At 43.9% G+C, this 24548-nt stretch overlaps 1 protein-coding gene across 4 annotated transcripts; it reads left to right on the forward strand.

Annotated features, from left to right (window-relative positions):
- Positions 1-2429: 2429 nt before the first annotated feature.
- On the forward strand, positions 2430-16984 carry LOC115149447 (alpha-synuclein). Of its 4 annotated transcripts, none has more exons than XM_029692311.1 (7): positions 2430-2626; positions 3661-3806; positions 4027-4056; positions 8227-8369; positions 14588-14662; positions 15415-15602; positions 15684-16984. In XM_029692311.1, the coding sequence occupies exons 2-6, from the start codon at positions 3686-3688 to the stop codon at positions 15442-15444; spliced, it is 399 nt and encodes a 132-aa protein (XP_029548171.1). In that variant the 5' UTR covers positions 2430-2626; positions 3661-3685; the 3' UTR covers positions 15445-15602; positions 15684-16984. The 4 variants fall into 4 exon arrangements, with proteins under 4 accessions (XP_029548171.1, XP_029548172.1, XP_029548173.1 ...); XM_029692312.1 differs by having other exon boundaries at positions 2430-2597; XM_029692310.1 differs by lacking the exon at positions 2430-2626 and having other exon boundaries at positions 3597-3806.
- The last annotated feature ends 7564 nt before the right edge of the window (positions 16985-24548 follow it).

Consider the following 24548-nt stretch of genomic DNA (forward strand, 5'->3'; position numbering starts at 1 on the left):
CCACCCACCACGACCACCCACCATGACCACCCACCTGAACCACCCATCACAACCACCCACCATAACCACCCACCATAACCACCCATCACGACCACCCACCATAACCACCCACCACGACCACCCACCATAACCACCCACCATAACCACCCACCACGACCACCCATCACAACCTCCCACCACGACCACCCACCACGACCACCCATCACGACCACCCACCACGACCACCCACCACGACCACCCACCACGACCACCCATCACGACCACCCACCACGACCACCCACCACGACCACCCACCACGACCACCCATCACAACCACCCACCACAACCACCCACCACAACCACCCATCACAACCACCCACCACAACCACCCACCACAACCACCCACCATAACCACCCACCATATCCACCCATCACAACCACCCACCATGACCATCCACCACAACCACCCATCACAACCACCCACCACAACCACCCACCACAACCACCCACCACAACCACCCACCATAACCACCCATCACAACCACCCATCACAACCACCCACCACGACCACCCACCACGACCACCCACCACGACCAACCACCATGACCACCCACCATAACCACCCACCACGACCACCCATCACAACCACCCACCATAACCACCCACCACGACCACCCACCATGACCACCCACCTGAACCACCCATCACAACCACCCACCATAACCACCCACCATAACCATCCATCACAACCACCCACCATAACCACCCACCACGACCACCCACCATAACCACCCACCATAACCACCCACCACGACCACCCACCACGACCACCCACCACGACCACCCATCACGACCACCCACCACGACCACCCATCACAACCACCCATCACAACCACCCAACACGACCACCCATCACAACCACCCACCATGACCACCCACCATAACCACCCACCATAATCACCCACCACCCACCATGACCACCCACCATGACCATAACCACCCACCATAGTCACCCACCACCCACCATGACCACCCACCATAGCCACCCACCATAATCACCCACCACCCACCATGACCACCCACCATAACCACCCATCACGACCATAACCACCCACCACGACCACCCACCATGACCACCCACCTGAACCACCCATCACAACCACCCACCATAACCACCCACCATAACCACCCATCACGACCACCCACCATAACCACCCACCACGACCACCCACCATAACCACCCACCATAACCACCCACCACGACCACCCATCACAACCACCCACCACGACCACCCATCACGACCACCCACCACGACCACCCACCACGACCACCCACCACGACCACCCACCTGAACCACCCATCACAACCACCCACCATAACCACCCACCATAACCACCCATCACGACCACCCACCATGACCACCCACCACGACCACCCACCACGACCACCCACCACGACCACCCATCACGACCACCCACCACGACCACCCACCACGACCACCCACCACGACCACCCACCACAACCACCCACCACAACCACCCATCACAACCACCCACCACAACCACCCACCACAACCACCCACCATAACCACCCACCATATCCACCCATCACAACCACCCACCATGACCACCCACCACGACCACCCACCATGACCACCCACCTGAACCACCCACCACAACCACCCATCACAACCACCCACCACAACCACCCACCATAACCACCCACCATATCCACCCATCACAACCACCCACCAGAATTTACTATATTGGCTAGAACTGTTTGATTAATGATGAATGATGACATGTGTAGGCTAATCAACTGCATTATCTCACCAAGCCGAAGCCTATAGGGCCTATAGAGGCATTAAGTCTTTGGGTCGTCATGCAAGAGTAGCTCAGCGAACTCTATTAAACTCCATTCCAATCAAGCTGTACAGGCCCGATCAAATTCTCTTCATTTTTCTGGAGCATGTAAGATGAACTTTCCTCCTTTGGGAGCTCACAATGACAGGCTCTACATGCTATAGGAGGTGGGCTTTAGTGTAACGCAGAATCATGTTCTAGGCTAGATGTTTTGCTCTATGTTAAGCCTATACTTTGAATATCAGACAATAGAAAATCAAGCCATCACGTAGTCAAATCGATTATGATTTATTAGCACATTGTCTGATGATGTGAAATGTTCATGATATGGCGGATGGATGTTCAACCACGCATGTGTCATCGGGTTCGTTTATGTGTCATAGACTTTCGTTCAAATGATTGATGACTAACTAGCGTGGATGGACAACACAAGGTCAACCTTCCACGCACAGGAGAATAGTGTTGGTCAGTTTGGGCTGCCACGTAATCAACGCTCCTATGAGATGGGCATTGGGGAGCGTGTGTGTGTGGGGGGGTGCACGAGGTTGTGGGATGCAGACGGTAAAGCAACCATTCTGTCTCGAGCTCTCCCAGCATCAGCACCACGCGGTTCCGTGCGCTCTCTGACTGGTTCCAAAGCGGAGAAGCGTATCGGTTTCAACACAAGGCAACAGGTTTTTCTCGACCTCTAGGACATAAGGGCTTAATTGTCTTTAAAATAAGAATAATTTCAGCGTCGAAAGGGAAGTTGGAAGGTAATTACTGGTGTGCGAACAATCCACAGGTTTGTAGAAAATCGAATGCCATTTTTTTCCAACACCAGTCGATAATATCTTGATAGATTTTGTTTTATAATTCATTATTTCCATTAAAAAAAATTGGTAATATGATTTATTTTCTCTATTTAAAAATGTAAGACGGGGTATCGGGATTGTTCATCACAAAAGTAGGCTGAGTTGTGGTGACATAATGTAGCTATAATACAATTCTTCAAATGGAGAGGCAACGTTTCTGGAGAACAGATGTGATGTGTGCTGCCAACAGGTGTTCTAGGTTAGACTGGTTAGTCTAGTCTAGTTGGCATCACCAAGTCTTCAAACGGGAATTAGGCTACCTGCCTTTTGTTTCTCTATAACGTCTGTCAATTGGCATGCATGTGTAAGCGAATTTTAATACATGTTAAAGGCCCAGTGCAGTCAAAATTCCGTTTTTTCTGTGTTCTGTATCATATTGTACAACATCTGATCAAACTAACACTATAAAAGTGAGAAAACATTTGATCAGTGTTATTTCCAGATAGTTGCTGGTTGAAAATATAATTTCCACAAGACCTTAAAATCAGCATGTTTGCATAGGCAGGAGTTTCGGCTTTCCATGGTGACATCCCCATGTGGTAAATTCAAAGAAAGTTCCAAACCTCTATGCCAATAACAGCTTGTTTTCAGTTTTCCCTCCCCACCCAGATTACCCCCAGTCAGTCCTAGCTAAATTCTTGCTCGAGAAATATATTTTGGCTAAAATTGTATGTATTTATTTTTGGTGGGGGGTGGGGGCTTTGAGCCAGATAACCCCCCCCCCCCCCCCCCCCCCAAAAAAAAGCAAGGTACTTAAATGTTACCCAGAAAGGATTTGATATTGATATAAAAATGACTGCATTTGGTCTTTAAGGCAGATAAACCGACCTGGCTGTCAAAAGAAAGACAAAGGTGGGCGGTGACTAGACCCTAAGCTCCTCCTCCCTCCCACACCATAACACCACTTGTTACCGAGAAGTTCTTCACAGAGCTGATTGCACTGCACGTTTTGACATCTCCGCAGCTGTTGCTGTTTAATTTGGACAGTCATGGACGCGCTAATGAAGGGGTTCTCAAAAGCCAAGGATGGGGTCGTGGCAGCGGCAGAGAAGACGAAGCAGGGCGTGACTGGGGCGGCTGAGATGACAAAAGATGGTGTTATCTTTGTCGGTAGGTGTGGACAATAGTAGCCTACATGCTGATTTTTTTACTACTTCCTGTTGAATCATTTCTGCAATGTTGAATGTTAGAAATTCTGTATGACAATGGTTTTGATCAGCCAATATAAAGTGATCATTTTATTGAATGACAGTGGTGCTTTTTTAAGATCATTAAATGGGATGTTAATTATTTGTCACCTGTCTTTCACCTGTTTTTGTTCTTTTCATAGGCAACAAAACAAAAGATGGAGTCACAACAGGTAGGTTGGATGTCACCATTACCAACATTTAAGCTATTTTATAGAATATAATCTACTGTACACAGTTAGTTTAAATCCTGATTTTTACACACACACACACACACACACACACACACACACACACACACACACACACACACACACACACACACACACACACACACACACACACACACACACACACACACACACACACACTAAACCACTAACAGGAAAGCCAGCAGAGATCATATTGTCATGAAAATCAAGGACATGGTCTATATTGTTTGTGACACCAATGCCATCACAGTAATAATACCAGTGATGTTATACAACTCACCTTAACAGCCTATACACTCCGTCATAGAGTCACTGCTCACAGAATTCATTATGTTCCATTGAATTGAAAGAGACAGCGTACACTCTGTCTTGGAGTCACTGTTCAGCTGTTCACATTTGCCGTTGAATTGAAAGATAGGCAACATGTTGAATGTCCTCAGTACCTGAAATGTCTTATGATTGGAGTGAATGGTGTGTGTGTCTGTGTGTGTGTGTGTGCGTGTGTGTGTGTGTGTGTGCGTGCGTGCGTGCGTGCGTGTGTGTGTGTGCGTGTGTGTGTGTGCGTGTGTGCCTGGCTGCATCCTCCTTTGAGTCATGTCTTGTTGCTGTCATGGCCTCCACTCACTAGATTAATCAGGTTTTCTGGTTATAGCCTTGCATAAGCCGTCCCTGCCAAGCCTAGAGTAGAGCAGAAGTTACTATGGTTAATATATACAGAGAGAATTTAGTTCCTGTACCTTAATATGGGAATGGGAATCCATTATCCATGGGAATCCATTATCTATAGGGGAATACCCATCTATCGTGGTCCCAAATATGTTTGTGCTGTAGTAAACAATCCAGACCATAGGATTTGGCTTTATCAAACAGATCTGTGACCAGGTTAATAGGTAACCAATAGCTAGGCTACCGTATGTCTAGGGGTCTTAGACCTAGCTACCTGGTCTGTAACCTGATTTTTAAAATGTGCATTTTGTTATTCTTATCTCTGACTTTTTTTGTCGTTTTTTTTCTTAAAACTGCATTGTTGGTTAAGGGCTTGTAAGTAAGCATTTCACTGTAATGTCTACATCTGTTGTATTCGGCACATGTGACAAATCAAATTTGATTTGATTTGCATCTCTGTGAGAAATGAGTGTATGCCTCTAGGTGTTGAATGTACATGTGGCAAGGGAGTCCGCAACCTTGATCCAAGGCCAGCTCCAACTCTACAGACCAGATAGATTATGATTTATTCATATGGTGACAAAACATAAATATGTGACCGACCGCCTTGATTCGATCTTATGTAGCAAAATTTGAAATTGTGTTTTTTCATTGGATAAAAGCAGAGACACAAAGCTACAAAATGGTATATCATGCACTGCATTTGTAGGAACAATGGGAAAGTAATTCTGCTTTGAAAGTTGCTAAACCTGTAACTCCACTTTGAGAAAATAACCTTTAAATGTTTTGGTACACCTACTGGAGAGCTCTTCTTTGTCTACACCCAATCAGCATTGTTCACACGCTCTTAAGCCAGCCCCACCCATCTCATTAAGGATTCACATGTGAGGTCATGTGCTAAACAGTGAGTAGTGTAGTAAAGATTAAGACTAAGTGGTAAAAGTAGTAGCCTACAAAAAGGAAAAATTCCAGGTAAACAGAAAGTGTCCAGATAAAAAGATTTGATAAATATTAGATGACACACTTGTCTAAATGAATGGGTCATGTGAAAGAAATGCTATAAGTGGATGGGTCTCTACAGAAGCTGTAAACGGTACAGTGAAATGGTTACTTGCATAGTAGCAATGTCAAAAATACATAATGTCAATATACAGGGAAAAAAACAAGTGTCAATGCCAGTAGAGAAAGAACTAAATAATATACAGTATGTACAAGAACAATATCAATATCCATATCAGTTATAGATGAGGTAGTTATACAGTATGTACAAGAACAATATCAATATCCATATCAGTTATACTGGTGATAGATGAGGTAGTTATACAGTATGTACAAGAACAATATCAATAATTATATCAGTTATAGATGCGACTGTTATACAGTATGTACAAGAACAATATCAATATCCATATCAGTTATAGATGCGACAGTTATACAGTATGTACAAGAACAATATCAATATCCATATCAGTTATACTGGTGATAGATGAGGTAGTTATACAGTATGTACAAGAACAATATCAATAATTATATCAGTTATAGATGAGGTAGTTATACAGTATGTACAAGAACAATATCCATATCAGTTATAGATGCGGTAGTCATATACATACAATCAGGGGTAAAGTGGCTGAGCAGCAGGATAAAAAATGAATAGTAGCAGCAACGTACACTACCAGTCAAAAGTTTGGACACCTACTCATTCAAGGGTTTTTCTTTATTTTTACTATTTTCTACATTGTAGAATAATAATGAAGACATCAAAACTATGAAATAACACATATGGAATCATGTAGTAACCAAAAAAAGTGTTAAACAAATTAAAATAAATGTTATATTTGAGATTCTTCAAAGTAGCCACCTTTGCCTTGATGACAGCTTTCCACACTCTTGGAATTCTCTCTCTGACAGGTACTGTATGGTGTGGGTGTTGGAGAGAGTCATGTGACTAGCGGCACTGCAGATAGTGCTGATGATTGGGAACTCGCCACAGTGATGAACTGGTCCGTCCGGAACACGTATGAACAAGGGAATCTATATTCGGGGAGCCTGTTTCTGTCCTGCCCTTGACTTTGGTGCAGGGCATGTGATGTCCATTGCCTCTTCGTCGCAAGATTCCCTGATTTTCTCAAAAAGATACGTTTGTCTAGCTGTGTCCAGGTGGTGCTTCTACAGGCAGACCATCTATGGGAGGAAGGATGTCAGCGTTGCGCAGCAGCTGAAACCTGGTCCCGACTGAGTCCGAACGCTCCTTGGAGACAACAACACCAGGCTCCAGAGTATCAAAGCTGTAAAACAGGAAATAACAAACAAAATTGAGAAGAAATAACAACCTTGCATAACATCAATTCACCTTCCAAGTTTAGATAAGAAGAATAACCTCATACAGTGCAATGAAAATGATATTCACCTGAAGTGCTGGTACTGCTTGATCTGTGGCAGCGGCCTGAAGTACAGAGCCAGGTGTTGTTGCCAGCCATAGCTTTCCACCAGCACCGTACCATCCTCCAGTCCAATCAGCTGTGGGATGTTGACCCCTGTCACAGTGCTGTCCTTCACAACACCAGCAATCTCAGACAAAGTGTTCACTCTGGTCTTTCTGAAGTGCTGCTTGATGAGGCCGAAGCACCAGTCGGGGGCAAACTTGGTGTGGCCTGTGATCAGGAAGTGAAGGTCCAGACTCCATGCCTAACGTTATACCTTTAGAAAAAACTGCAGTAGAAAGGATTATCTACTCATAACGAGCAGCTCATTTTATAGACAGAAGGTGCTACATGGCAGACCAATCGGAAACTCATCTCTCGGCATGTTCAGCCCATTCATTATCTCAGCCAATCATGGCTAGTGGGAGTATCCTGCCTTTTTCTGTGGCTAAACCAACTAAGCTCATAATTTAACAACTTTATCCGTATTTACAGATGGTATACAAGTTTGTTATTAAGGCACATGAAAGTTCAAATGTTCAAGAAGGCATTTCTGCCATAACAATTTTGATCAAATTAAAAATAACATTCAAACGCCTCTCCTGGGAAGTTGTGACTTGCGACATACGCCTAGTTTCCTGAAATGAGTCACATATGTACAAAATATAAAAATACCACAGGCATGCCCAAACTAAAGACTCAAAAACAAAGGAAAGGCCTCATGGCCACCAAACAAACCCAGCAGCCTCACGGGACAGCTGGGACACTGTCAGACCAGCACCTTAATTGACATCACCTTATGTGCTTATCAAGGCTTAGCTCAGCACCTAGACCCGGCTGCTGCCACCTGGGGGTGGCGTGTGGAAGTGTATCCTGGTAGTGTGTTTGCCTGTGTCCTAACACTAACCTTCCCCCATATTATAACAGTATCTTCTCTAACCATGAGATACAGTATTTACCCCTGGATGTTAACCTCTCCCTATTCCCCCTCCTCTCTCTCTCTGACTCTCTCCTCTCTCTCTCTCTCTCTCTCTCTCCACAGTTGCAGGTAAAACAGTGACTGGGGTGTCCCAGGTGGGCGGTGCCATGGTGACAGGTGTCACAGCAGTGTGCAACAAGACTGTGGAGGGGGCTGGGAATATCGCTGCTGCGACCGGATTGGTCAAGAAAGACCCAGCCAAACAGGTGAGAATGATACTTGAGAGCGATGCCTTTCTTTCTTAATATTTGATACTTTCCCTCAGGCACACACTTTCCACCTCTCTCTCGTCCTTCACAACAACCTATTGAATTGAGATGAATGACAAACAGGTGGCTTACTTTTTCTTCTTCAGCACAAACGTGTTTTCAGGGGGAACGTATTTTCTATCTCAGCTATGGTCACTGTCTCACCATCACATTAACAGTGAATTGGTTGTGGTTCTTTTCTATCTCAGCTATGGTCACTGTCTCACCATCACATTAACAGTGAATTGGTTGTGGTTCTTTTCTATCTCAGCTATGGTCACTGTCTCACCATCACATTAACAGTGAATTGGTTGTGGTTCTTTTCTATCTCAGCTATGGTCACTGTCTCACCATCACATTAACAGTGAATTGGTTGTGGTTCTTTTCTATCTCAGCTATGGTCACTGTCTCACCATCACATTAACAGTGAATTGGTTGTGGTTCTTTTCTATCTCAGCTATGGTCACTGTCTCACCATCACATTAGCAGTGCATTGGTTGTGGTTCTCTGTGGCTAAACTTTCTCATAAGGAGAAAGTATTGGTGTGTACTTTTTGGTCGTCTGACTGAATACATGTTTGTCAGGGGATAAACTTTAACATCACATGCTAGGAGTGAAAACAGAGGCAACCATTGCTAATCGTTTTTATACTGAAACTTCATCAGAACGGGCCTGTTGCGTTTCAATGCTGTCCTCCATTTTCAATGAAACATTCGATCCACATTCGATCCATTTTATATGACAGCTATTCACTGGCTGCTCCTGTCTGTGTCAAAATGGACCCTGACCTTCAGTCCTCTACAGCTAGCTTCTTCTTCTCTTATGGTCTCTGGCGTTCTTAGTTCTCAGTCATATAAAGCAGGATGGATTCTCCATCGTCTGTTTGAAAGTCTGTTTTTATGAAGGAAGGCAGAGAGAGAGGGAGAGAAGTGAGGTCCAATATCCTGAAAGACTGAGACAATTTGCAGCCCTGACGGTCTCTGATGATGAAAAATGATTGTCTCTCTTTCAAAACAAAAGCCAACAGAGTCTCAGATAGATAAAAGTAAAGCCTTGTGGTAGTAGTGATGATTCATCTTCAAACCAACAGCAGAGCAACAGGGTTTCTTCAGGCTGCTCTTACATGTTCTCTCAGTTAAAGGGACAATGTGCACTATTTACTGCTGTTCAATGGTCAATTCAATGAATAACAAACACCCATTGGTTATTGAAGGGATATAACTTTCCTAATGAGCTTAATACAACTCAACTCAATCTATGCATTTGAGAATGGTTACATACTCCAGACCCATCCCTCAGCTCTATAGCAAAACAGGTGGAGGGGCTGTCAATTGTCTAAAAAAACAAATGACAGACTGTGGCTTTAACCGTGTTAATCTACCAGGTGAATTAGCCACCCGAAGCATACAGCTGATGTGTCTGGTACTCAACAATCACTGCATTCATTATCTGTAAATTGCCCTTATTCACACAGACACACACACACACACACACAAACTCACACATGCATGCACATACACACACATTTCCTGTACAGTGGCATCATCGTAAAAACAAATCAACAACATCAATCAGAGAGAAAAGCTCACTAATTAGAAAAAAAGTGTTTAGCTCCCTTCCTCCTTTGTTTATGACTAGAGGGGTTACATGACACGGACACTCACAGATTAATTTAGTGTTTAGTGGGACATCATTCTAGGGGATTACACGATTAGGCTGTGATTATGCTACTGAGAAGAAATGATAAACAAAATCTGAGCCCGAAAATCAAGGACTTCATAACGATAATTACCCACACACACACACACACACACACACACACACACACACACACACACACACACACACACACACACACACACACACACACACACACACACACACACACACACACACACACACACACACACACACACACACACACACACACACACACACACACACACACACACACACACACAAATGCCACTGATGAATAACATAAAGTAGTGAAATGTAAATAAATAAATCAATAAATATTTGGGTGTGGACAGTAGACAACGCCTTGTAACCACTCTGGTAATCAGCAGTTGAGTAATGTCTTCAGCATTATACGGTGTGGACAGTAGACAACGCCTTGTAACCACTCTGGTAATCAGCAGTTGAGTAATGTCTTCAGCATTATACGGTGTGGACAGTAGACAACGCCTTGTAACCACTCTGGTAATCAGCAGTTGAGTAATGTCTTCAGCATTATACGGTGTGGACAGTAGACAACGCCTTGTAACCACTCTGGTAATCAGCAGTTGAGTAATGTCTTCAGCATTATACGGTGTGGACAGTAGACAACGCCTTGTAACCACTCTGGTAATCAGCAGTTGAGTAATGTCTTCAGCATTATACGGTGTGGACAGTAGACAACGCCTTGTAACCACTCTGGTAATCAGCAGTTGAGTAATGTCTTCAGCATTATACGGTGTGGACAGTAGACAACGCCTTGTAACCACTCTGGTAATCAGCAGTTGAGTAATGTCTTCAGCATTATACGGTGTGGACAGTAGACAACGCCTTGTAACCACTCTGGTAATCAGCAGTTGAGTAATGTCTTCAGCATTATACGGTGCGTTCGGAAAGTATTCAGACCCCTTGACTTTTTTTCCCACATTTTGTTACGTCCATTTTATTTGTTTTGAAAGAGGTTTGATTGTGGTATTTCCTGTGGCCATTGATTGGTCACCTAGCTCTTTATCTCCAAACCCTGTGTAACGCTTTATCATGTCCTCTGTGTAACGCCTAATTGTGTCCTCCGGGTGTCAGAGTGAAAACACAGAGACTGTGTCCCTAATTCTCTACATGGGCCCTGGTCAAAAGTAGTGCACTATGGGTCCTGGTCAAAAGTAGTGCACTATAGGCCCTGGTCAAATGTAGTGGACTATGTAGGGAATAGAGTGCCATTTGGGGCGAAGCCAGAGACTGTGCACAGAATTGGATTGATCTCATTTGGAGGTAGCCTTAGTGCCTGTCTGTTCCCTGCTTGTGTTCTGAGCGCCAGTCGTTACAGTGCCATTGCTATCGATCAAATTAAAAAGGTCCAATCGACCGACCGACCCCATGTTAGAGCCCATCAAAGGGGCTTCTCTGCCTAGGGGTCTCCGACCCAGGCTCCATCTCTCGTTACCGTTATTTATCCCTCTCTGTCTCACTCATCCCTCCTTCCTAAAGCAAGCAAGGGAACAGCAGGCGAGGGAGTGATCCACTTTCATGTGGTTGTCCACAGCAGCCAGCCACCAGCCATCAATTAGACAGTGTGAGAGATGGGCTGTCTGACAAACAAGGAGGAAGACTGTGGATGCTGCTTGTTTGTTTGTGTGCTGGATAGAACACACACACCGGGGTTTCCATTAGCTGGTAATAGCCGGCTTTTGTCTGATTAAAAAATAGAAAAGCTGATAAATAAAATTGTCCGGGAAAAGAAGAAAAAACCCTATTGTGAAATAACGCTTTTTAGCCTCTTCATTGATGGAAATACATTTGACTGGTCATGTTTATCGGTCTATAGGTTAATTTGAATCATTTATATTTGTATTTATGTATCTTTGTTATGTTTATATTCGTTATGTATCTTATTTATCACATGCATACAGCATACAGATACAGAGCCTTTGAGTGGAAATCTGTCCAACAGTGCCAGAGCTGCTGCTACAGCATCTTGTGGTGCTTTCAAGACAACTGGGAACTCTGAAAAATACGAGGTCAAATCATGACGTCAGTGATCTTCAGGTCAGAAAGTCAGAGCTCTAGGAACAGGCCTGTGTTTCCGAGTTGGAATTCCCAGTTTGATGACTGTTCAAAACTATTTTTCCCAGTCGGAGCTCGTATTTTTCCCTGTAATCTTGAACCCACTGAAGTTGAAACTCAGAGATTTCCGAGTTCCCAGTTGTTTTGAAAGTGGTATCAAACGGCAACTGAAGGCAGGCTTCAGCAGCGCGTCACACATCACTTTGCAATGAGCTGGAGGCAGTATGCATGTGCAGTGCCCGTTTGACAACAGTGGTTTCTCGCTAATTGCATTATGGATGAACATTCACGTCTAGCCTACCGCCATGTGGGGCGACAGGTACGCTACCGCCTTGTGGGGGGGCAGGTAGCCTACCGCCTTGTGGGGGGGCAGGTTTCCTACCGCCATGTGGGGCGGCAGGTAGCCTACTGCCTTGTGGGGCGGCAGGTAGCCTACTGCCTTGTGGGGCGGCAGGTAATCTACCGCCTTGTGGGGGGCAGGTAGCCTACCGCCTTGTGGGGAGGCAGGTAGCCTACCGCCTTGTGGGGAGGCAGGTAGTCTACCGCCTTGTGGGGAGGCAGGTAGCCTACCCGCCTTGTGGGGGGGCAGGTAGGCTACCGCCTTGTGGGGAGTCAGGTAGCCTACTGCCTTGTGGGCATTGCTGCACTTATAATGTGAAGAAATAGTAGTTTATCAACATTTTAAGCTAAACGTTTTGATCTGTTGCATCAGACTCATTGTTTTTTAACGTTTATTTAAAATGTTTATGTAGCTTAGGCCAACTGGTTGTATGAATGAGGGATCCATCTTCCCACCACTGTCCCAGAGTCTGTTTGAAATAGGCTATTTAGTTTAAAATGTTGCCGGTCAAATGTTCTGCTCCACATTTTCCTAACGGAAACCCTGACTGACTGACTGACTGACTGACAGACAGACAGACAGACAGACAGACAGACAGACAGACAGACAGACAGACAGACAGACAGACAGACAGACAGACAGACAGACAGACAGACAGACAGACAGACAGACAGACAGACACAGACCTGCTGGTTATTGTCTGTGTGAGAAGGAGACGGCTCAGGCTGGTAAATGGATTTGTGCTGGTAAGGAAGAACAGAGAACCCACCTCATCAGCTCCCAGAGACTGACTCATGTCACAAATGCTGTTCTGTTTATGTCCTGTTGATGAGCCACTAGACAAGAGGAACACAATCAATATCTCGTTAATGTTTCATATGGGAAATTAAAGGCTCAAGAAATTGTGAAGAATGAACGTATTACTTTAGTTACAAGTTAATACTTAGCTGGATAAGATATTATCTTTATAGGATAAGTATTATCATGTACAGAACTAACTATACAAGTCACTGAGCTCTTCAGTATGGTCCTTTCTACTGCCACTGTTTGTCTATGGAGATTGCATGGCTGTGTGCTCTATTTTATACACTTGTCAGCAACGAGTGTGGCTGAAACAGCCAAATCCACAAATTTGAAGTGTCCACATACTTTTCATGTCTTTTGGTTTCTTGAGATGATTAGCAGAATAGAAAGTAGAACAGTAGAAACAGTATTTATTGGCCATGGTGAGTGTTGGGAGATGACGTGTGTGTGTGTGTGTGTGTGTGTGTGTGTGTGTGTGTGTGTGTGTGTGTGTGTGTGTGTGTGTGTGTGTGTGTGTGTGTGTGTGTGTGTCTGTCTCTGGCTCTGCTGCGTGAACAGATGGAGACACGGTGGGCGGTGTTAAATGGAATGGCAGGAGGAGAGAGAGAGAGAGAGAGAGAGAGAGAGCGGGAGAGAGGGAGGGGATAGGGAGTGGGGAGGGGATAGGGAGTGGGGAGAGATATGGAAGGGGCAGGATAGAGAGAGAAAGGGAGGGGGAGGGAGAGAGAAAAGGAGGTGGAGGGAGAGACAGAGAGAGCAGGAGAGAGGGAGGGGGATAGGGAGAGAGAGAGAGGGATAAGGAGGGGGAGGGAGGGAGAGAGATGAGGAGGGGGGAGAGAGGGTGAGAGAGAGGGATAAGGAGGGGGAGGGAGAGAGAGGGAGAGAGAGAGGGATAGGGAGGGGGGAGAGAGAGATAGGGAGGGGGGAGAGAGAGAGCGAGAGAGAGAGAGAGAGAGAGCACCTGGGTCTGCACTACCCTGTAACTCTGAGGTTGTGTCAGCCGGTAGCCTGGGAGTGGATCTATGTGTGTCACCTGTGTATCTTATTAGAGAAGGTCATACCAATGCCAAGCACTAATCAAGCTCTACTCTCTGCCGTGTGTGTGTTGTGTTGTGTTAGTATGGTTGTCATTACCAACAAGAGGAATATACTGCAGCAGCATCCAACTAACACAAGGTGTTGACGATAGTCTAATAGGGTTATTTCCAACACTTCTCCATTGTTGAACTGGTCAGTGAATGTGTTATTATTGCAGGATGAAGATGCTATGTCTAAAGACTTGCCCATCAACGAGTCTCCAGCGGACCCAGAGGGGGATGATGCTGCAGAGGTAGGACATTTACCATCACTCTTAACATCTTCTAGATCACTATTCCAACAGGCTTTCTGTAGATGAAACCTCAGTGTCCGAGGCTGTACACCAAGGCTCTCCAACCCTGTTCCTGGAGAGTTACCGTACCGTCCTGTAGGTTCTCTCTCCAACCCTGTTCCTGGAGAGTTACCATACCGTCCTGTAGGTTCTCTCTCCAACCCTGTTCCTGGAGAGTTACCATACCGTCCTGTAGGTTCTCTCTCCAACCCTGTTCCTGGAGAGTTACCGTACCGTCCTGTAGGTTCTCTCTCCAACCCTGTTCCTGGAGAGTTACCATACCGTCCTGTAGGTCCTCTCTCCAACCCTGTTCCTGGAGAGTTACCGTACCGTCCTGTAGGTTCTCTGAGTTACCGTCACTCTTACCATACCGTCCTGTAGGTCCTCTCTCCAACCCTGTTCCTGGAGAATTACCGTTCCAGGAACAGGGTTGGAGAGAGAACCTACAGGACGGTACGGTAACTCTCCAGGAACAGGGTTGGAGACAGAACCTACAGGACGGTACAGTAACTCTCCAGGAACAGGGTTGGAGAGCCCTGATTTCTGAGATTACAGAGGCTCAAACTGAGTCATTGAATCAGTGATTAATGGTTAACTCCTCATTATCCTCCCATTTTTACTGAGTCATCATCCTCCATGTTTCATTCATCAGATTGTTTTACATAGTTTTTGTTTGTGTTTAATTGTTTCTTTTGTTGTGGATTTCCGTTCAGAAGGGCGGGGTTCCTGTTTGTTCACAGTAATGTTTTTGGGTTTCATCCACCATCATCACCCATTATCACCCATTATCACCCATCATCCACCATTATCACCCATTAACCACCATCATCCACCATCATCCACCATCATCCATCATCCACCATCATCCACCATCATCACCCATCATCACCCATCATCTATGGTATGTTTTGGATTCACTTTGTGATCATTTGTTATCAGTTATTACACAAATATGATAACTTTTCCCTCTCTGTACTTGCAGGAGGATTCTGATGGCTATTAGAGTACAGTGCATTATCTCACAACGAGGCAGAACTACTGTAACCATCCAGAATCAACGAGTAAAACATTCCATGTCGCACTGCCAAGTCCCCTCGTGCCTCGTTGTGGTCCTCAATGGAGTCTGTGCTGTGTGTGTGACGATATGTGTGTGTGTGTATAGCCTACGTCAGTGTGTGTGTGTGTGAGAGTGTGTATATTTGTTTCTGTACATCAGTGAGTGTGTGTGTGATGGTGTGTGTACTTCAGTGTGTGTGTGTGTCCTGGTGTCTCAGTCAGTCAGTCAGTCCTGAGGGCAGTCTATATGCCCTTCTGGTCCAGCTGTCACCTTCAGTGAAAAGCTGTTAGTGAATACTGTATACAGTATACTCTGTTAATAGTGAATACTGTATACACCACTCTGTTAATAGTGAATACTGTATACAGTACACTTTGCTAATAGTGAATACTGTATACACCACTCGTTTAATAGTGAATACTGTATACACCACTCTGTTAATAGTGAATACTGTATACACCACTCTGTTAATAGTGAATACTGTATACAGTACACTTTGCTAATAGTGAATACTGTATACAGTACACTCTGCTAATAGTGAATACTGTATACAGTACTCTGTTAATAGTGAATACTGTATACACCACTCTGTTAATAGTGAATACTGTAAACACCACACTGTTAATAGTGAATACTGTATACACCACTCTGTTAATAGTGAATACTGTATACACCACTCTGTTAATAGTGAATACTGTATACCGTACACTCTGCTAATAGTGAATACTGTATACAGTACACTCTGTTAATAGTGAATACTGTATACAGTACACTCTGTTAATAGTGAATACTGTATACAGTACACTCTGTTAATAGTGAATACTGTATAGTGATCAACCGCTGACAGTACTGCACAGATTATCACTATATGTGAAGTGCACTGTATTATAATTTATGAAAAAGCACCTAAGTAGCTACATAATGATATAACGACTATATGAATTTGAAATTAAGTATACCATACTCTATTTTTGTGTGTAAATCTTCACAGTTGTTTGTGGTGGACTACAGTGCTATATGAGGTATTTATGGATTCATATGCTGTATTTTTATGTTCTGTGAACGCTCTAAGAGACTCTGGGTTGAGGTCAGTGATAAAGATAAAATATTGGGTGGAGTTTGAAACAAACACAAGCATGGAACCAAACAATTCAACTAACTGTAACATGGAGTTTAGTTACATTTGTTAAATGTTGAATAAAGTATAAATTTTAAAAAATGAAGAATATTTATTTATCAGTTTGCCTTATTTAATCTATTCACAACAGCTGTGTGTTTGCCTGTTTGCCATAGAAGGGTTATAGAACCTCTCACTATGGCTGTGACTGGTAAACTCAATATGGCTGACCTGGTAGAGGATTTCCATTCTAGACATTCTATTTCTATGGTTTGCCTGCTTTCTCACAGTACAAGATTAGTATGTGACAGGCGAGCCGACTGAGAGATGAGAAGCAGCAGACAATCAATAAGAGGTCCTGTTTTGAAGACTTATCACCATCATCCAATACCATCACAATAAATCCTATCTGTCATACTGTTGTCAGGAAGAGGGAAAGTTAAGCTCTGAACAGGAGAGAGGGAGGGGAAGTTCAGCCCATTACTGGAGTGGGAGAGAGGGACAGGAAGTTCAGCACATTACTGGAGTGGGAGAGAGGGAAAGAGAGAGAGGGACAGGAAGTTCAGCACATTACTGGAGTGGGAGAGAGGGAAAGAGAGAGAGGGACAGGAAGTTCAGCACATTACTGGAGTGGGAGAGAGGGAAAGAGAGAGGGACAGGAAGTTCAGCACATTACTGGAGTGGGAGGGAGGGAAAGAGAGAGGGACAGGAAGTTCAGCACATTACTGGAGTGGGAGAGAGGGAAAGAGAGAGAGGGACAGGAAGTTCAGCCCATTACTGGACTGGGAGAGAGGGAAAGAGAGAGAGGGACAGGAAGTTCAGCCCATTACTGGAGTGGGAGGGAGGGAGGGAGGGAGGGGGGGAGGGAATACTGTATACACCATATATGCCCCTTCTGCCCACCCCATGCCCCCCACCCTGTGACCGAGGTATGTATCAGATGCTCAACATGTTCTGCTCACACCTACTGTGATGGTCCGGGCATAAACCACACAAAAACAACACTAGACACTATGGAACACAAAGCTTTTACTATCTCATCCTGGAATAAAACAAGGTCTGAGGTCATCTACCTTTGACCTAAAGAGCAGGAACCCAGACTTCATCAAATAAAACGGAAATACAGACATTGTCATCCTACAAGAAAAATGGTATAGAGAGGGACCCACTAGTTGCCCTCTAGGTTACAGAGAGCTGGTAGTCCCATCCACCAAACTACCAGGTGTGAAACAGGGAGGAGACTCAGGGGGTATGCTAATTTGGTATAGAGCAGACTTAACTCACTCTATTAAATTAGTCAAAACAGGAACAATTTACATCTGGCTAGAAATGAATGAGGAAATGATCTCAACAGAGAAAAATGCCCTCATGTGTGCTACCTATATCCCTCCAATAGAAGCCCCATACGATGACAGCTTCTCCATCCTGGAGGGGGAGATCCAACAATTTCCAGGCCCAGGGACATGTACTAGTCTGTGGCGACCTAGCAAAAAACAATTAGGCAACAACAAATTCAATCCCTTCTAGACAGTTTCCTGGACAAAATGTTTCACTGTAATAGTGAAGGTGTAAACTTAGCAGTAAAAAAACCTAAACAATATATTTGAACTCTCAGCTTCCCTATCAAATCAAACAATTTAAAGCAGGCAACCTAAGAAAATTAACAACAATGACAAATGGTTTGATGAAGAATGCAAAAACCTAAATAAGAAATTGAGAAACCTGTCCAACCAAAAACATAGAGACCCAGAAAACCTGAACCAACTCCTTCACTATGGTGAATCACTAAAACAATAGAGAAATACACTATGTGAAAAAGAAGGAACAGCACGTCAGAAATCAGCTCATTGTAATTAAAGAATCCATAGAATCTAACCACTTCTGGGAAAACTCTAAACCAACAACAACACGAAGAGTTATCTATCCAAAACAGCGAAGTATGGATAAACACTTCTCCAATCTTTCTGGCTCTATAACAAAGAACAAACATCAAAAGCATATACATGATAAAATACAAATCTTAGTATCAACTACTAAAGACTACAAGATCCCACTGGATTCTCCAATTAAATTGAATGAACTACAGGACACAATACAAACCATCCAACCCATAAAGGCCTGTGGGGTTGATGGTATCCTAAAGAGCCGTTACATTCTACAACCACCTAAAAGGAAGCAATTCCCAAACCTTCCATAGCAAATCACCTACAGAGAGATGAACCTGGAGAAGAGCCCCCTAAGCAAGCTGATCCTGGGGCTCTGTTCACAAACACACCCCACAGAGCCATCACCTACAGAGAGATGAACCTGGAGAAGAGTCCCCTAAGCAAGCTGATCCTGGGGCTCTGTTCACAAACACACCCCACAGAGCCATCACCTACAGAGAGATGAACCTGGAGAAGAGTCCCCTAAGCAAGCTGATCCTGGGGCTCTGTTCATAAACACACCCCACAGAGTCATCACCTACAGAGAGATGAACCTGGAGAAGAGCCCCCTAAGCAAGCTGATCCTGGGGCTCTGTTCACAAACACACCCCACAGAGTCATCACCTACAGAGAGATGAATCTGGAGAAGAGTCCCCTAAGCAAGCTGATCCTGGGGCTCTGTTCACAAACACACCCCACAGAGTCATCACCTACAGAGAGATGAACCTGGAGAAGAGTCCCCTAAGGAAGCTGGTCCTGGGGGCTCTATTCACAAACACAAACAGACCCCACAGAGCCCCAGGACACAATTAGACCCAAACAAATCATGAGAAAACAAAAATATAATTACTTGACAAATTGGAAAGAATTTACAAAAAAACTGAGCAAGCAAGAATGTTATTTGGCCCTAAACAGAGAGTACACAGTGGCAGAATACCTGACCACTGAGACTGACTATGTACAGAATCCGTGAGCATAGCCTTGCTATTGAGAAAGGCCGCGGGAAGGCACAAAATGAGGTGGAAACTGAGCTGCACTTCCTAACCTCCTGGCAAATGTATGACCATATTAGAGACACATATTTCCCTCAGATTACACAGACCCACAAAGAATTCAAAAACAAATACAATTTTGATCAACTCCCATATCTATTGGGTGAAATACCACAGTGTGCCATCACAGCAGCAAGATTTGTGACCTGTTGCCACAAGAAAAGGGAAAACAATGAAGAACAAACACCGTTGTAAATACAACCTATATTTATGTTTATTTATTTTCCCTTTTGTACTTTAACTATTTGCACATCGTTACATTGTAAATAGACATAATATGACATTAGAAATGTCTCTATTCTTTTAGAACTTTTGTGAGTGTAATGTTTACTGTTCATTTTTTATTGTTTATTATCTATTTCACTTGCTTTGGCAATGTGAATTAAAAAATATAAAGCCCTTAAATTGAATTGAGTGAATTTGATAGAGGCTTTTCCACCACCAACGCCAGTCTCAGCATGGTCTTAAGGCAACATATCCTCATTATATCAGCTCAGAGAGACACGTGACACGGTGGGGGCTGAAGGAAATGGGACAGAAGGCAGTGACAGTCCCCAAAGACACTAGTTGTGTGTGTGTGTGTGTGTGTGTGTATGTGTGTGCGTGTGTGTGTATGTGTCAGCTGTGTGTGTGTGTGTGTGTATGTGTGTCAACTGTGTGTGTGTGTATGTGTGTGTCAGCTGTGTGTGTGTGTGTCAGCTGTGTGTGTGTGTGTGTGTGTGTGTGTGTGTGTGTAGTCAGTGCCAAACACATCTTAATCACCAGAGACTCAAGATGATGTAAATCAGATGTTTCAGATAATGCTCTTCATGGGGTTTTAACGAGGTGATTCTCACACAAAACAAAGAGAAACCCTCACACAAAACCCGACGTGCACCAGTAAACATGTGCACAAGCACTTACAACAAACAATTCCACACAAAGACATGGGGGGAACAGAGGGTTAAATACACAACACTTAATGAGGGAAATGAGAACCAGGTGTGTAGGAAAACAAGACAAAACAAATGGAAAATGAAAAGTGGATCGACGATGGCTAGAAGACCGGTGACGCCGACCGCCGCCCGAACAAGGAGAGGAACTGACTTCGGTGGAAGTCATGACATCTGTTGTCAGTTCTGGTGCCGTAGAGACGTTTATTTTCTACACCCTTCTGCCACTAAACAACCCTAGAGTCAAAAGGGCAACTGTGCACTTCAACAACACTCTAAATCAAATCCATTTTTTTGGGTCACATACACATATTTAGCAGATGTTATTGCGGGTGTAGCGAAATGCTTGTAACAGCGTCCTCTAAAGTCCTTGTAAACATGGTTACAGTTATCAGGTCTACAGGGTAAGTTAGGTCACAAACTTAAGTGACAGTTGTAAACCTGGAATGCGTTAAGTAGACACGAAATGACTCGACGAAGTGGTACTACCTGATCTTGTTCAATAAGAAAGCTTGTTTCTGTCCGTTTTCCATTTCATAACACATTTTCCTCCTACCTACTTCCTCAATATGACCCTGGCCTGCATTTGGGACGAAACCTAGTGTGTGGTTGGAGCCTGCAGGGTTGGTCTCCGTGACTCCTGTCACAGCAGAGGCCCAAGCCAATTAACATGCGCCCTAGAGATTGAACCTGCTCAGTGCTGATGACCTAGCAGGGGAATGACTGAGGCTGGATGCATTATACAGATACAGAGACACACCCACACAGAGATAGCCATGTAATACATAGCTAATGTTTGGGTAATACAACAGTATTACTTCATTCGGTCAGAAGAAGTTATGTCAAGTTCATGAATGTAGACTAGAGATTGAACCTGCTCCGTGCTGATGCCCTCACAGGGGAATAAGGCTGACTGGGACTGGACAGGCAGATGCATCCCTCTACACAGCACACATAGCTAATGTTAGCTAATATTGGGTATTACTTCACAATTTGGTTATGGCCATGAATGTAGAGGGAAATTGTTATGAAAAAAGGTTATTGGGTTCAATGGGGGGGGACTGGCTGGGGCTGGAGGCATCACAGATACAGATACACACAGCTAGCTAGCTAATCATCATGACTATCTACTGGACATGAGCTATTATATAAAATATCAACGCAACATAAATGCAAACGTAAAGTGTTGGTCCCATGTTTCCTGAGCGGAAATAAAAGATCCCAGAAATGTTCCATACGCACAAAAAAGCTTATTTCTCATTCCTGTTAGTGAACATTTCTCCTTTGCCAAAGATAATCCATCCACCTGACAGGTGTGGCATATGATTAAACAGCATGATCATTACACAGGTGAACCTTGTGCTATGGACAATTAAAAGCCACTCTAAAATGTGCAGTTTTGTCACACAACAGAATACCACAGATGTCTCAAGTTTTGATTTGCAATTGGCATGCTGACTGCAGGAATGTCCACCAGAATTGTTGCCAGAGAATTGAATGTTAATTTCTCTACCATAAGCCGCATCCAACCTTGTTTTAGAGAATTTGGTAGTACGTCCAACCAGCCTCACAACTGCAGACCATGTGTATGGTGTCATGTGGGTGAACAGTTTGTCAAAGTTGTAAACAGAGTGCCCCATGGTGGGGTTATGGTCAGTATAAACTATGGACAACAAACAATTGCATTTTATCATTGGCAATTTGAATGCACAGAAATACTGTGATGTGATCCTGAGGCCCATTGTTTTAAGGTATCTGTGACCAACAGATGCATATCTATATTCCCAGTCATGTGAAATCCATAGATTGACTGTTTCCTTATATGAACATTGTTGAATGTTGTGTTTATATTTTTGTTCAGTACATATTAATTAATTCATGATTACTTTGGTCAAGAAGACAAGTCATCTCATGTCAATGAATGTAGACTAGCGATTGAACCTGCTCAGGGCTGATGCCCTCACAGGGGAGGCAGGCAGATGGCTACACCCTCTCACGTCACGCTAACAGCAAGCTAATCATGACTCACTACTAAACATGTGGTACAGTATATCGAGGTATTCACCATTTGGTGAAGACATGTCATCTTATATCCATGAACGTAGATCCCTCGCAGGGGACTGCCGACAGGGGCTGAAGGCATCACACAGATAGATACACACATAGTCCACAGCTAGCTATGTTAGACACAGCTAATGTTAGCTAGTACAAGGGCAATACTTCACCATTTGGTAACACCATTCATTTATTTGGGTAACAGACATATATATATTTTTTATGTATTTAATTGTACCTTTATTTAACTAGGTAAGTCAGTTAAGAACAAATTCTTATTTTCAATGACTGTCTAGGAACAGTGGGTTAACTGCCTTGTTCAGGGGCAGAACGACAGATTTTGTACCTTGTCAGCTCAGGGATTCGATCTTGCAACCTTTCGGTTACTAGTCCAACGCTCTAACCACTAGGCTACGCTCAGCGTAACAAATTGTACAATGTGGACCCAGAGGATATCACTTAAAAGTGCAATAATCTCATGTCCATGAATGTAGAGTGGATTAAAAATGTCGTGAAAAAATAGGTTGTATATTGATTTTAAATGTGATTCGAGTCACGGTTGTCGTGGGAAGGAGCGGACCAAAGTGCACCATGTGTGTCGTTCCACACTTTATTTTCACTGTGAAACTTTGCAATACATACACAAATAAACTGAATGAACAACAACAACAAACTGTGACGCAGAGTAGAAACATACACTAACTCAGAAATAATCTCCCACAAACCCAGGTGAAAAAAAACCCTACTTAAGTATGAGCTCCAATTAGAGACAACGAGGACCAGCTGCCTCTAATTGGAGATAATCCCAAACAAAACCCAACATAGAAAAACTAAACTAGAAAACCCCCCTGTCACACCCTGACCTACTCTACCATAGAAAATAACCACTTTCTAAGGTCAGGACGTGACAGAGTGAGGAGGAACAGAGTGTGTGAACCAACTGTACAAACTACAGAAAATAATAGTGTCTCATCAATCATAACCAATAGTGTCTCATCAATCAAAACCAACAGTGTCTCATCATCAAAACCAAGTGTTTCATCAAACATAACCAGTAGTGTTTCATCAATTATGCAGATTTCCCTTTTTGTCAATTCAGATTACCACTTAGAGTCAAAACATCGCCAAACATTTCAATAGTGTGCAGTTGCAGGTGCTTTAAACCATTTTTACTAATAAATAGTGGTTGTCCATAGTTCCAGTAAAATACTTTTCTAACACAAATAGAGGCACCTGAATCTAAAATATCAAGACATAGCTTTACTATTATTACTGCCCTGTTTGGCGTAGTCCATATCCTGAGACTACAGAGAGACTCAAATGAAGCAGGAGCCCTACTGCTCTCCTTAATGCCATTACCAGCCTTAGGAAGTCTCTTGGTATTCTTGGAGGTTAATTGTATTGTTTAAATAATGTCTCCACTGGAGACTGGTGTCTGACACCTTGATTCATATATGATGGACCATGGGTCAGAAAGTCTTACAGGAAAAACTGTTGCCGAAGAACATAAGTCACTTCGTCATCGTTTTCCAATGCGCTTGATGCCCTCCCTACCCTGCCTCACACCTTCTCGAGTCCCTAGCGGCGCCCTAAGTGAGAAGAGAGTGAAAAATAGCGGGCATACATGCTCATATCACTATTTCATATGGAGGCGTTAGGGCTGAGCAAACTCCACCCACCCCCACTACTAACAATGCAATGCTAGCTAG

The sequence above is a fragment of the Salmo trutta genome, chromosome 15 (assembly GCF_901001165.1).
Source record: "Salmo trutta chromosome 15, fSalTru1.1, whole genome shotgun sequence".
In the NCBI taxonomy this organism is placed as follows: Eukaryota; Metazoa; Chordata; class Actinopteri; order Salmoniformes; family Salmonidae; genus Salmo; species Salmo trutta.

Coding starts and splice junctions, on each gene's coding strand:
- LOC115149447 (XM_029692311.1), top strand. CDS start 3,686: ATGGACGCGCTAATGAAGGGGTTCTCAAAAGCCAAGGATGGGGTCGTG. Junction 3,807..4,026: donor AGATGGTGTTATCTTTGTCG/GTAGGTGTGGAC, acceptor TTCTTTTCATAG/GCAACAAAACAAAAGATGGA. Junction 14,663..15,414: donor AGGGGGATGATGCTGCAGAG/GTAGGACATTTA, acceptor ATTTCCGTTCAG/AAGGGCGGGGTTCCTGTTTG.